Source organism: Liolophura sinensis, chromosome 1, assembly GCF_032854445.1.
Source record: "Liolophura sinensis isolate JHLJ2023 chromosome 1, CUHK_Ljap_v2, whole genome shotgun sequence".
In the NCBI taxonomy this organism is placed as follows: domain Eukaryota; kingdom Metazoa; phylum Mollusca; class Polyplacophora; order Chitonida; family Chitonidae; genus Liolophura; species Liolophura sinensis.
In genome coordinates, this window is record NC_088295.1 from 15,095,855 (window position 1) to 15,108,971 (window position 13,117).

General features: G+C 36.2%; 1 protein-coding gene across 5 annotated transcripts in view; it reads left to right on the plus strand.

The window, feature by feature from the left end:
• Positions 1-13,117, plus strand: part of LOC135467007 (collagen alpha-1(V) chain-like) — a 91,249-nt gene that overhangs the window by 56,057 nt on the left and 22,075 nt on the right. For 3 of the 5 annotated variants that reach the window (XM_064744771.1, XM_064744763.1, XM_064744778.1), the window contains 9 exons: positions 2,803-2,925; positions 6,399-6,470; positions 7,957-8,064; positions 9,460-9,540; positions 11,043-11,141; positions 11,788-11,826; positions 12,074-12,106; positions 12,532-12,567; positions 13,044-13,079. In XM_064744771.1, the coding sequence (XP_064600841.1) occupies positions 2,803-2,925; positions 6,399-6,470; positions 7,957-8,064; positions 9,460-9,540; positions 11,043-11,141; positions 11,788-11,826; positions 12,074-12,106; positions 12,532-12,567; positions 13,044-13,079 (627 nt within the window). Of the gene's footprint in view, positions 1-2,802; positions 2,926-4,180; positions 4,385-6,398; positions 6,471-7,956; positions 8,065-9,459; positions 9,541-11,042; positions 11,142-11,787; positions 11,827-12,073; positions 12,107-12,531; positions 12,568-13,043; positions 13,080-13,117 lie in introns of all 5 variants that reach the window. The other 2 variants (XM_064744786.1, XM_064744794.1) reach the window with 2 other exon arrangements.

The following is a 13,117-nucleotide window of genomic DNA, read 5'->3' on the forward strand; positions in this document are numbered from 1 at the left end:
ATTCTTTCCAGATGGGCTTGTTATTTGTTATTGGGTGATCACTGCTTTAGCTTGGGGGAGCCAGGTCACGTGCTCGGTAGTCGTGATTTAGATGTTAGAAATATGATTTATATTTGGTGCAAAGGGCATGAAAGAACAGAAGAACTGAATTATGCATATGCATTTCATTTTCCCACATTGCTTTCATCCACAGATATCTTTTTCACATGCTCCTTTATCAACAGAATCTCAGAATTTTGAGATCTTGTTTGATGAAAATACAAGGATCCTGTTTCCTGTTTAGATCCTTTGTTGCAACCTATTTTCTGGGGTATCTTTTTTTCTTCTAAAACTCATTGCTTTCTTTTAACTTCACCTTGTATTGCCTTTATATTGCATTCTAAAGGAATACCCTCATGCCCTCTTCCAGCAAGGTTAGAAAAGCTAAGCAACTCAAATTCCAACATATTTCATTGTTCAAGTTTTTTTGTCTTTACACCAGTTATTGTCATTTGAAAGACAAGTGCTAATATGTCAGCTCTGTTGAACAAATTAAACCCAGTCTTTAATGCATGTAATACTGCTAATCAATCATTGTAACAAACTGAACATTGTTCTCTTCGCAAGGTATTGTTGAAGGACAAAGTTTATGTCATCAAAGGTTATGATGTCATCATGATGTATCCATCATCACCTACCTTAAATTTCAATCAATGGACCATTGTTTGTTGTGCCTTTCACATAGCTTACAACGTAGTAGACATGTGATGTTCCTCATATATCTTCAACTCCTACCTCCAAAAGTCACTGATTACCAGACAAACCCTTCTGATGTTTTTTGTCTTTTACTTATACCTTCAGAGTGATCCAGATGTGTTTGATGAAATTTTACTTTGTAGACAGTTTTTTGGCGTGGTTGAATTTTTACTTCAAGATTTCATTTTCCTTTTGTTTATTTCATTTCTTTCTTTTTTCTTTCTTTCTTTCTTTTGTGTGTGCTGTTTTAACAGCTATGGTTCCTTTTTTTTTAACTCAGGGAGTATTTTGTTGTAAGTATTATAAGCAGGGTTAGTTTCCAGGATGGTTAATATTCTTGCGGACAATGATCAGTATGTTCACTGTCTCATGATTTCAACTTTTTGGATTAATATTTTATTTGGTAATTCTTGCAAAGTAATTCCTTTTCATGTACATGGCAGATTTAACTTTTGTGCACTTTTTAATGAAACTTGACATGAAAGTGATTGTTGCTGAATGGGTTAACTCTCGAAATGAGTTCAAATTCTTTCTGATTACTGTTTGTGATATCAGTTAGTGATTGTACATTTTTTAGAATGTTTAAGGTATGTCATTGTCAGGTCCATTCTCCGCTGTAATCTGCTGTAAGCAGTTAAAATTAGCATGGTCGTTAACGCATTGAGATCCTGATAATAACAGAGGTGGCATAACCATGTCAGGGAGTATTGAGCAGGACTGTTTTGAAAGATATTTGTGGAAGGAACAGAAAAAACTTTGGCTTGTCAGCAATAGATTGTTGCAGCAAGATTGATGTTCTTGCCATGAGGATTACCATTGTTGTCAGTTAGACCCGACAAGGAGAACGGGTCATACGCTGTGAGGATGGCTAGAGGTCTTGTACCTTACCACGGTGTACATGAATTATTACATCTGCCTTCTGTACAGATGTGTGTTAGCTTGTATGGGTTGGATATAAAATGTTTTCTGTTCCAGAATCTTCATTCTTATCTCCACACTCTAAAGATGGCATGATTTGTAGGACTTTGCTAAGAGTGAAATAAAGTTCATTAAAGCTGGAGTATAGCATGTATATATATCACCAATTTTCACAGAAGTTAGAATGTGATATTTTGTAGATAGAATAAAAGCTTTCCAAATGTTGTCAGGCTTTTCAGCAAGAAAAACACCATGATTCAGTCCCTTAATATTTCAAGAAAAAGTCTAGACGATTTTGTAACTTTATGAAATTAAAAAAAAGAATGTGGAGCAAAGATCTAATATGAAATCATTCAAGATGTCAGATTAGTTGCATAAAATGTCTCCAAGTGTAACTTGAATCTTAGCAAGCAAAACAGGATACTACAGGTACATTGGTAGTAATTGTTTACCATGCCTTTGGTGTGTGCTCCCTTTTCTTCTGGCGACCTAGAGGAAGTATGACCTTGAGGCGTGTATTAGGCAGTTACCTGCACAGTTGACTAGCACCTGATACTCTGCTTCTATAATGAATCTGGTAACTCCTGATGCTGAGTGACAGCTTCTCCACAGTTATCAGGTAGTTTGGAGGAAGTCTGTGTAGCTCAGTGCTAGAACATATCTGTTAGATAACAGTGCCAAGCGTAAAACATGATTATATAGGACAAATCAGTATGAGATGTTGTGGATTATAGCTGTCAGGAGTCTGCTGCTTTCTGCATTGTGCCAAAGTTGAGCAGTACACACCACATGTACCTTGTTGTTCATTGATAGGTTTCTGCTTGTCCTAGGGGAGATCCATATGTGGTTGATTGGTTTATCTGAGAGGAAAGGAATTTAAAGGCACAGTAATAGAAAAAAACTTTGTACATTAAAGCTTTAATCTTTAATAGTTTCTGGCAAGCAATTGGTAAAATTTTACAGAAAAGAAGCACACATCTTAATAGCTCTACTATGAGTGTGATTAAGTTTTGTATGTTGTGAAAATGTGTTTTAAGGTAAATATATGATCTTGTGACATAATTTGATAGGTAAGTTTAATAGTGACAGAGTAGCTGGTCAGTGTACCCTGCATATTGCTAAGACTTGTACCTGTGAATTTACCTTTAGGGTCAGAAGGGTGACAAAGGTGACACAGGTGTGGGCACATCTGTGGATGGGGATGACTTCCCCACTGGCTTTATCCAAGGACCTCCAGGACCACCAGGACCAGCAGGACCACAAGGCAAAAAGGTGAGTCAGCTGTTTGTAACACCTGTAGTCTAGAGCAATCATGAACTACATCACTACACAAATCCTCTAGGACTTCAAGATTAATTTTATATTAATGATACCATCAAGAATCTCCCATCACTCAGTTTCACTTACCAAGAGAGCCGTAATTGCAGGTTAAAGTTCAGAACCGGTCAGGGATGAGCTTATACAGGCTCACCTCACTCGCCTCTGCAGCACAGTGGACTGACATGCGTGCATGTCGCAGTGCAGACTCCAACACACCGTTATAAGTTGACATGCGAAATGGTCATGTTGTCTGATCTAAAGACGTACATTGATTGTAGAGCACAGCTAAAACCAACCCTAACATCATACATCATATCTCAGATCATACTGCGTGTCATTGAATCATTTCATATCAAAATGTGACATTTGCTCATCTAACTCGTTTCATTTGGCTCCTGGTTTTTGCCCACCATCTCAGTATTGAAGGCATGTAACCTTGGTCTGCTATTGCAGAGATAATTTTCATGACATCCAAGTTTGCACAAGTTCTGCACATTTACATGGGTGAGACATGAACAGCTAACTTGTCTGTGAAATATTCACTCTTTATAAAAACATCAAAGTAATACAACACTTTGAGCTCTTTATCAACTTTATCATCCTTTTTGTTTTTTATTGTTTACATTGGGTAAATTATTACTGTCCACTCTCTAGAATTCCTGGAATGAAATATTCTGGCAGTTGCTAAGGAATATAGAATACTCCACCTTTGACAACCACCAAAACAAGATTGGACGAAACTCAGTATGACCAGCCAACGAAAATGGTCACTTCCACAAAACATATTCTGTAGCCTTCCCTGTGATTTGAAATGTAAAACTGGAGTGTCCGCACACTCCTTTTACATACAGTCCCTGTCAAACCACAGTCTAGACTGTATGTGTAATTTACTGTGTGAAGTTTCTGCTGCTCTGTCAGACATTATTGGCTTTGTAGCCATATGCAGTTAAGGCTAATGGAAGCTACTAGAGATGAAAAGCTGCCCAGAAACTGTACAAGGTGTGACTGCAGCAAACTCTTGGCCTACCAAACTCCCGCGGATTTCTCTCTTAATTCGTCACACATGGAACTGCGATAAAGCGTGACAGGTTTTGCTCTTAAGTTTCTCTTTTACGCCTCTCTTTAGACTTTCACTACAAATACTGTACTTAGCAAACTATTACACAGCTTGTCTGATAAACTTCCTTGTATTATTTCCATGGAGAAGAAAACCAAAATCTGTAAGATCCAAGTTTTGGACAAAAAAACTGAGAGAAGACTGCGGAAGCAGAGAAAAAAAGAAAAGGAAAGACTAAAGTTATTGGAGAAAGAAAGAGAGCTGAAGGCGGAAGCTAAGGGCAAAGGGAAAGGGGCCGCAGCTGCGGTTGAGCGCACAAAGCGCAGCGTTCTCATCCAATACTATGATTATGAGGTAGACATTTCTCTACACCTCTTTCCTCTGATTGGTTGAGGGTTGCTGCAGTCACATGACCTTACTCTCGGCTTCAGGAAAGCTACACACCTTCCCACACTGGGGTGATGAAAACATAGTTCAGTCTTGAGGCGAACCTCTTAGCTCCAGTATTTGATTTTATTTGTTGGAATGGTGTTTAATGTCGTGTTAAAGAATTAGTCATTTGCCTGACAGGGACATGATCATGAGTACAGCAAACTGAAGTGAATGGAGTAAACTACCAACCTCTGCCTTGCACCTGACAAATCTTCTGTCTTGAGGCTACTCCGGTTTTTGTGGCAAGGTTTTGATGTAACATTGGTAATCAGCACAGAACTATAACATGTAATATTTGGTTAGCAGGACTTTTATAAACAATGAAATAACAAGAATTGATTGTTATCTTACAGGTGGGAAGGTTGATGTAGCTGCCTGATTAACCACACAAAGCCACTTAATTAAACTTCTTTGCTTTCTACTTAAAACTTTCACAGTGAAGGATTTTACACTTACACTTCCATATTAAGGAGATGACCTGTAGAGGTACATGTATTTTAAACCTACTCACCTCTGAAATGTTGTTTTTTGTAGTCCTAATATTCCCAATATTTTTAGTTACAACAATTATCTACACTCTTCAATAACACACTAATATGTGAAGACTACAAACAAACTTTTGTACAATTAAATTCATTACAGAATAACTTCAGATGTGTATTATGTAATAACTCTGTTATGTATTTGTAACACACTTTCATCATTAAAATAGCTTTCATTGGGTGAAGACAGTAAACATGTCTTAGTCTCTCAATCTTAGTCTCTGCTAACTTCCCTTGACTGTTGAGGGTAACATACCAGTAGTTTAGGATAACCTGCTGCAGGAGATAGGCTACATTGTTTTCAGTCAGTTTTTAATCAAAAAGAAGCAACAATATGTTTGAAGATACAAGTTTTCATTCTCACCAAGGTATATCTTCATGATACTTTTATTTCCATGTTTGGCTACTGTTTATTTTACTCTTGTGAACATTGTGTAAATGCATCTGTTTTTCAGGTACAATGATTTAAATATAAATTTTGTTCCAAATCTAAAGCTTGGAGATATAAAGAAAGTGCTGGTGAAACATATTGCTGATGTATGAGATTTGTTTTATTACATATCATGAAAGATTGTGTAATGTCATACCCATAATATGTTTTATAAAATTATGGTACATGCATTTATATTTGATGTGCCTCCTAAATGAGATTGTTGAGGTTCCTACTTGATATTAAAAGCCTCAGAAAGTTTCTTCCACAATGTCTTAACCCCTATCATTTTACTTTTGAAACTCAGCGTCCAGAATTAAATGGAAGGCCCGTTGAGTTTTGAGACCAGGTGAAAGATCTCTTCCATGCCTCAAACAGGACACTATACTTTACCTTTTGGCTTTATCTGCTTGATATGGTTTGCAGATCAGTTGAATGTATTACGTAGTTTACTATATGGAATTTGTGAATGGCATTACTGTAAATGACCTAAAATTACTTAAATTACATAAATTTGGCAAATTTATTCTTTTTGCCTAATTCTTAGAGCCCTTTTGCTCTTAAAAATGTAAATCCGACCCTAGAAGGTAGGATCATACCCTATTTCTTCTAATTTGTGGGTCACCTGGTCTGCTCATTTAACAAATATATATGTAATTCTAGCAGGAATATTGAGTTTCTTTTCTCACATGGTTAGACCATCCATTGAACAACATGATCATATCTTTACTTTTCCAAAAGGCTGGTAAAGAAATGTGATACTCTACTTTCAACACTGCTAATATCTGTCCCAAATTTTAAAAGAATTAGGGTACATACAAATAGAAAAGTGTTTCAGCACCACAAGTATACTTCATGACATTTATCTACCTCTCAAAATGCACTATTTGGAGCAAAATTTATTGTTCATTAGTAAAAGTCTCTCATGTTATATATAATAAGAAAATAATGCTTACGCCTTCAGGGTGAACGTGGGTTAGATGGTGTTCCAGGGCTCAAGGGCGACCCTGGGCAAAGGGGCAAGAGAGGCAAGCGGGTAAAGCAGCCGCATGTTCAGTATTGCATGTCACAACTGCACCAGTCGTTGTCGCATGTTTGTGTGAATGTTTTTATCAGTTTCAGATGCACTAGTCGATATACCTTATTCAGTGTTTATAACAGCATGAGTGGCTTGATCTGGAGATAATGTCAGAAGTGTAATTCATCCAGTCATGGTTTTAAAGGTTCGTTGGGCCTTGAAAAAAGTGTAGCATGCATGAAATGTATTGAAATCCATGAAATTCTCAGATGATTTGTACCTGTATACGTTTGTCAGGTCTTGACATATGATAAATCTTTTACTGTGGAACTCTTCATCTCTGTTGGAAAGACATTGTCAGATGCCCTTTATTCACCTCCAGTGAATTTTGCTTTTGGATGCAATACTACATGTGCCATAATCTACATTTAGGGCTTCAGAAAAACTATTTTTCTTTAAATTGCTGTCAAAATATGACTGAATGTACATGTCAACACTGAGAATGTAGAAGAATTTTGGTAAATGCAAAAAATTATTAATTTTTGAATGCTGTAATGGTACTGTTTTTGCACTTGTCTCTTCACCTACTCATCAGTTTTGCATGCCCATGTACCACTTTTGTTTTGCATGTCAACATGTGCATGTATGTCTATATTCCCTATCTTTGTTTGACACACATCAATGTGTATATTTACAAAAAACAGCTAAATTTGCACAGTTGTTTGTAATATGAACATATAACAGTACCAATTGTGTAATTCTGTGATTCATGTTATTCTGTACTTGTGACTTCCTATAAAATGCATACATTGTTGCAAAAGTGGGCACACTTATTTAATATTTTGATCATCAGTGATCTATGGTTCTATCTGTATATTGATGTTTTAAGTGTGTTTTGACATTCCCTGTGATCTAGTATATTTGGATGGCACATTGTCGTGACTATCCCACATAGTCGCATGTATTATATCTGTTTCCTCTATATATATATATAGTCTATTACATTCATGTTTCTTGTACACTTATGTGTCTCTGTTTTGTATGAAACAGCCCCATATATGTACACCCTAACCCTATGTATATGTAAACTTTATGTGTTTGTTCCACATGTACTAGTATTCTTCTTGATACAAATATGTTGTTATATTCTTAATGTATTTTATAAGATTATAAAATTTACATTACTATCAGCTTCAGACAAAATCCTTAATTTTATTGTTAAATATTTGTACAACAGAACATGAGAAATGTGGTGTATTTTTATTTTGCTCCATTATGACAGTGAATTATTAGTGAAAAGTTCGACTGACTTTTTGAAGTGTGTTCTTGGAACAACAGAGGACTATAATTATCAAGCAAACCATGTTAAAAGTATATATACATGTATATACAGGTATATATATGATGGTTCATTAACATTTTCAGATTTATCTTTATCGATGGATGTTTATGATAATTTGAAGTATGGATAACCAATGATATAACTTGTGACCGGTTTGTTTAGGGAAGAAGGGGTCGGCCGGGAAAAGATGGCCTGGAGGGATTCCCTGGGCCTATTGGTCAACAGGGGCCAAAGGGGGATAAAGGGGCATTAGGTTTACCTGGCCCCCAGGTAGGAACACCTCTATGTGTCAGCATGTTAAAACTCGTTATTGGATGAACATATTTACCTGTAAGGAATGACTGGTCATATGGTAAAGGTGAAACTGTATGGGAGTATATAAGGTTGCATAAAAAATAATGAACAGCAAAAAGTTGCTAACATTCATACATTGTTTACTGTCAAGTTCAGGTGAGAGTTCAGTAATATCCTGCCTTGTTTGGTTGTTGTTGCTCCTGTACCATTCTCTTTGTCGGTATACCATCCCGCTCCAGTGTTGTCAGTTCACCTGTCTATTACAGTCACCCACCTAGCTGGCTGGTCTAGGCAATATTGGTTATAACAGTGTATAGTCCACTAGACTCTGGCTATCAGACAAGCGAATGTGTATGCTCTTGCTTTGGTTCGTCTGTCTGTATATCTACGTGTACGTCTGAACTGCAGCACAGTACCAGAAGCATGGCTCCACCACTTATAGATCTATGCTGAGAACTTTGGCTTAGCACAGTTTTAGATACTTAATAATTTGACTCCAATAAGTGAAGTGAACATTCTTTTTCAAAGTTACAATTCTCTTAATCAGTCTTTGATGATGTATTCAGGCAACAGAATGAAAGATTGCCTCCCCCCTCCCACTTCAGATGTATAAAAGGCTTCCTGAAAAAAGAAAGAGATAATCAGCCGATGTAAATGGGTCACTTAAAATACGTCGTAGGTGTGAGTAAGATAAAATGATTATAAATACAATATTTGGACAATTAAATGCATTCAAATGTTATCAAATGCTGAAACTCTATTGTTGGTTTGAAATGTTTGCCAATGTAATGTTTATCCACACACATAAAACAGCTAGTTTAATGGATATTAAATACTGTTTTGGAGATAAAAAGAAATGGTTGTGATATCATTGACACCAAAAACTCAAGAATTTAACTGCTTTTAATTCCTTGAACCCAAAAAAAAAAAAAAAATAGAGAAGAATAAAACTAAAAGTTTTTCATTTCCTATTTGACCTTAGAACATAGCACTTCCCTGAACGTAAAATAACCTGGATGGTGGTGAAAATCATCAAGGACATTTAAAAATTTAGTCATTTTGTTAAACAAAGGATATGGGCAGTTATGTTTTGATGGACTAAATAACATGTATTTGACTCTGATTGTAATAATATTTTGATTTAATACTTTGAAATTATGTACCCTAACTGGACAAGCATGGGTAATGTTGATTGGATGTCAATGTTGGTAATCATTAATTAATCAGGTGCTAAAATATGTGTTGAAACCTGTGATGATCGGGAAAAGTAACATGGTTTGGAATTTGGTAAATGACTGTTCTGGAGTGAAATGGTGTGTGACAGATTGTAACAGCTGTTGTTACGTGCTCTGTGATTGGGCACTTTTATAGGGAGATAAGGGTGAGAAAGGAGAACCGGGATTGGCTGGTGAGACAGGAAGTGACGGTATCCCTGGCCCGCCGGGTCCAGCAGTGAGTGCAGGATTTTACTGATTATATTGAAAGCACATTGAGTGATCACCAAGTTTTAGTTTGATTTTATTTTGAGTTTTTGTCTCTTTCCTTTTTCTTAGACTGATTTCCACCTGAGTTGTCAACTTTTGATTTGGTTTGCTAAATTGAGGTTTCTGAAATTGTACAATTGTTTTCTTCTCCTCCATCTTTGGCACCAACCTCTGTATACACCACAGCCCAGCTTTGAATGTCTCTCACTTTCTTCAGTAAATATTTCCACTTTTCTGTAATAAAACTCAGCACCTTCTGTCAACTGCTTTATCTCAGACTCTTTTTCAAAAAGAGTTGATTGGATGACTTCTATTGGCATGGAAGCACAAGAACTTTCCTTCACTCACATTCCTGCATAATGTCGACATCAGCATACAGATTTCATCTCCAGTTCTTATTTAAATGACAAAAATTAAATGTAAAACTTTGCAAGTGTCTGTAATTTCAGGTTCGGTAAGAAAAAAAGTGGTGCTGTAAAATGGTTTCATAAATTAATCTTTAACTTACTTTAGCTTTACCTTTTTTAGCTGTTATGAGAATAGTATGTTATGATGCTAGTTTCCTGATGGACTTTCCTAGCATGCACGTAGGAATATGCTGTATACCTTCCTGCTATGATGGAATGGCTGACTAGTGCCTTTTTCTGTTAACATAAGCAACCTGTCATGACCTTCAGTTATCAGTGGTTATGGGCCGTTTGTGACACATGTACCCATTAACCCATTTTATGTTTGATATATAGTACTAATCTCTGGTCCATGAAACATCCTTATATATGGAGCGTACAGGTATTACATAAAATCAGGATTCACTGTATCTGGTGTTGATTGTGATCAGGTGTCCTGATGGTCCTGTTGATGTTAGCAGGGATGATGTTTTGATTGGAACAGACCAGTGCAAAGTGATGCCGATAATCTCCGGTGCAAAGTGTGCTGATAATCTTTAATTGTAGCTTCTTTCTGTCAGCAAAATGCTTTAATAATTCCAATAATTAATGCTTTAGTTCATAATTAGTCGGAAAAACATGATATTTTGTCTGTTTAGATGTGGTGCTGACTGGTTAAATGAGTAATGATTGATCCGTCTAGAAATAGTGGCTTTAACACACCAATACATGAAATGTCGATACGCAAAAGATTTGCAAGCACAGTATTATGGCTGGTTTTAACACATCATCACAAGATAAACTTGAAGGATTTGAAAGCTGATTGACAAATATTTATGAGGAGAGTGTGAAAGATATTCCCCTTGGGACCTATTGATCTTTTTCTTCTGGAAGATATGACATCTAGCTGCATGAAATGTTAAGAATACACTATTTGCCAAATGATGGTGCGATTATGACAGTAAACCAGCCAAAAGCTATGCTGCATTTGTAAACATCTTTCATACTCTGCTTATCACCTCTACCTTCTATATGTATACTGTAGTAGGCGTAGTTATAAGCTATTGTCTGTCTGACTAACCAGGGTCCCCCAGGCCAGAAAGGGGATGCAGGTGAGGGAGGCATACCTGGTCACGATGGCCTTATTGGCCCACCTGGTTTACCTGGCCCACCGGGACCACCTGTAAGTAAATTATTTTATCTGACCAAGTAATAAGTAAACTTTCAAGTGGTGACATACCTGTAAATTAACAGCCTTGTAACTACTAATGAATCAGTTAACAAAGTGTCTAAGATTAGTAAATCCATGGTCAAAACTTTACTACAGAGTCCGCAGTTTGGATTTGCATCCATGACCTGTTAATCCAGGGGGAGACAACTCGATGTTTAAAGTCACACTCAAGTGGAGATAACTCAACACAGGAAAATGGGTGGCTGAAGAGGACCAGCTGAATACAAAATTATTACTGTATTTGTCTTGTTATAATGGATGTTTCCGGTTTTATATGTTTTAGAAAAACCTAGCCTTGACTTTATTTACAGATTGTGCATTGTAATAGATGTATGATTAGGGTTTTTTTGAGAGTGTATAACATACATGTGGTATATGAGTTTTTTTTCTTCCCATTCCTTTTGTCACAATGTTACTTTAGCATTTTATGTGAATATTTGTCATATGTTACAGTTTTTTGAATTTCATTTCAGCAATAGTTTTCACCAGCATTTTTATTTTTCTCCAGATTAAAATTTCTGTAACAGTGGGTATATACTCTGTAATGTATTCTAGTTCCAGCTTGTACTTATTATGTTTGTTTTCTCTCTGTCACTAGGGAGAGCCTGGGGTGGTGGAAGGTGGAAGTGGAGAAGGTGTAAGTTTAAATAATCAGTTCATGTTAATATGCCAGCAAATTTGTGAAGTGCTGTTATTAAAGCATTTGAATTGTGTACATGTACAATTAATTTATGTACACTTGCATTGCTGTATTAATAGTACTTATGTGGATATTTATGTATAGAATTCAAAGTAAATGAATGCCAAGTCTTGATCAGTTGATCATAGTGAGTACAGTACCGAAAAAGAAAATATACCTGTAATTTATGTATTTATTTTTTCAGATTCCTGGCCCACCTGGTCCACCTGGTCCAATGGTAAGATACTAATCCACCATTTTTATTGTAGGTATCACACGGTAATTTTGTGTAAGTGCTCAGGTAAGTTCATATAATAATGCTTTGTTTGTGATCAGCTCAGGTATGTTTAAGTGGTTTGCAGTACAGCTACGATGTTCGAAAAACTATGGAGATCGTGTGGAAGGAAATAAATCAGTCTTCTCCAAAAGAACCTTCAAAATGTTACTGATCTTTTTTTCTTGCAGATTATGCTCATGATATTGAACTACATGTATTATTGTTGACCAGGTTGATATTTGTTTCAGATTATAAATCAATCATGTTACTAATACACAATGATGTGTGGCTTTTGGTGATGGTGTAGCGCGTTTTAATGAAAACCTGTAGATGTGTGTAATTTGTGTTGAACTGCTTCTAATGCTACAACTCTTTCCTTTACCCAGGGAGGAATGGGTTTACAGGGGCCACCTGGCATTAAGGTACTTACTGTCATACTGATTTTGGCATGTCTTTGGTTTAGTGAGCAGACAGTCAGGGTAAAAACTTTTTCATGGGAAAAAATACAGGGCTTTGTTAGCACACCTGTTTAATCATTGATTGGTAAAATAAAACTATTTATGAAGAAGTTGTGTCATTAATATTTATAAATCTTTCAAAGCTATGCTCTTTATGCTTATCAAATGATGGCCTCCTTCAAGGACAAGTCTTTTATAAGAAAAAGGTGACAAGATAATAAATCTCTATTAAATGGCTATTGTTGAGATATTTTTTGTTCTATTCTCTCTTATTTAATAATCTTTTATAGTTTTAGGCATTTCACTGACAAGTGTGAGCCTCTGTGGTGTTTAATCTGATCTGACTATTATTACTTTGGTGTATCTCTCACCTTTGCATATTTATGTCAGTGCTTGTTTCACTACCTTGTATCTCTTCTATTCACATTGACCTTGTGCAGGGAGAAAAGGGTCATGAAGGATTGAAAGGAGAATTGGTAGGTAATGTTACATCTAGGCATGTCTGTTATGTGGC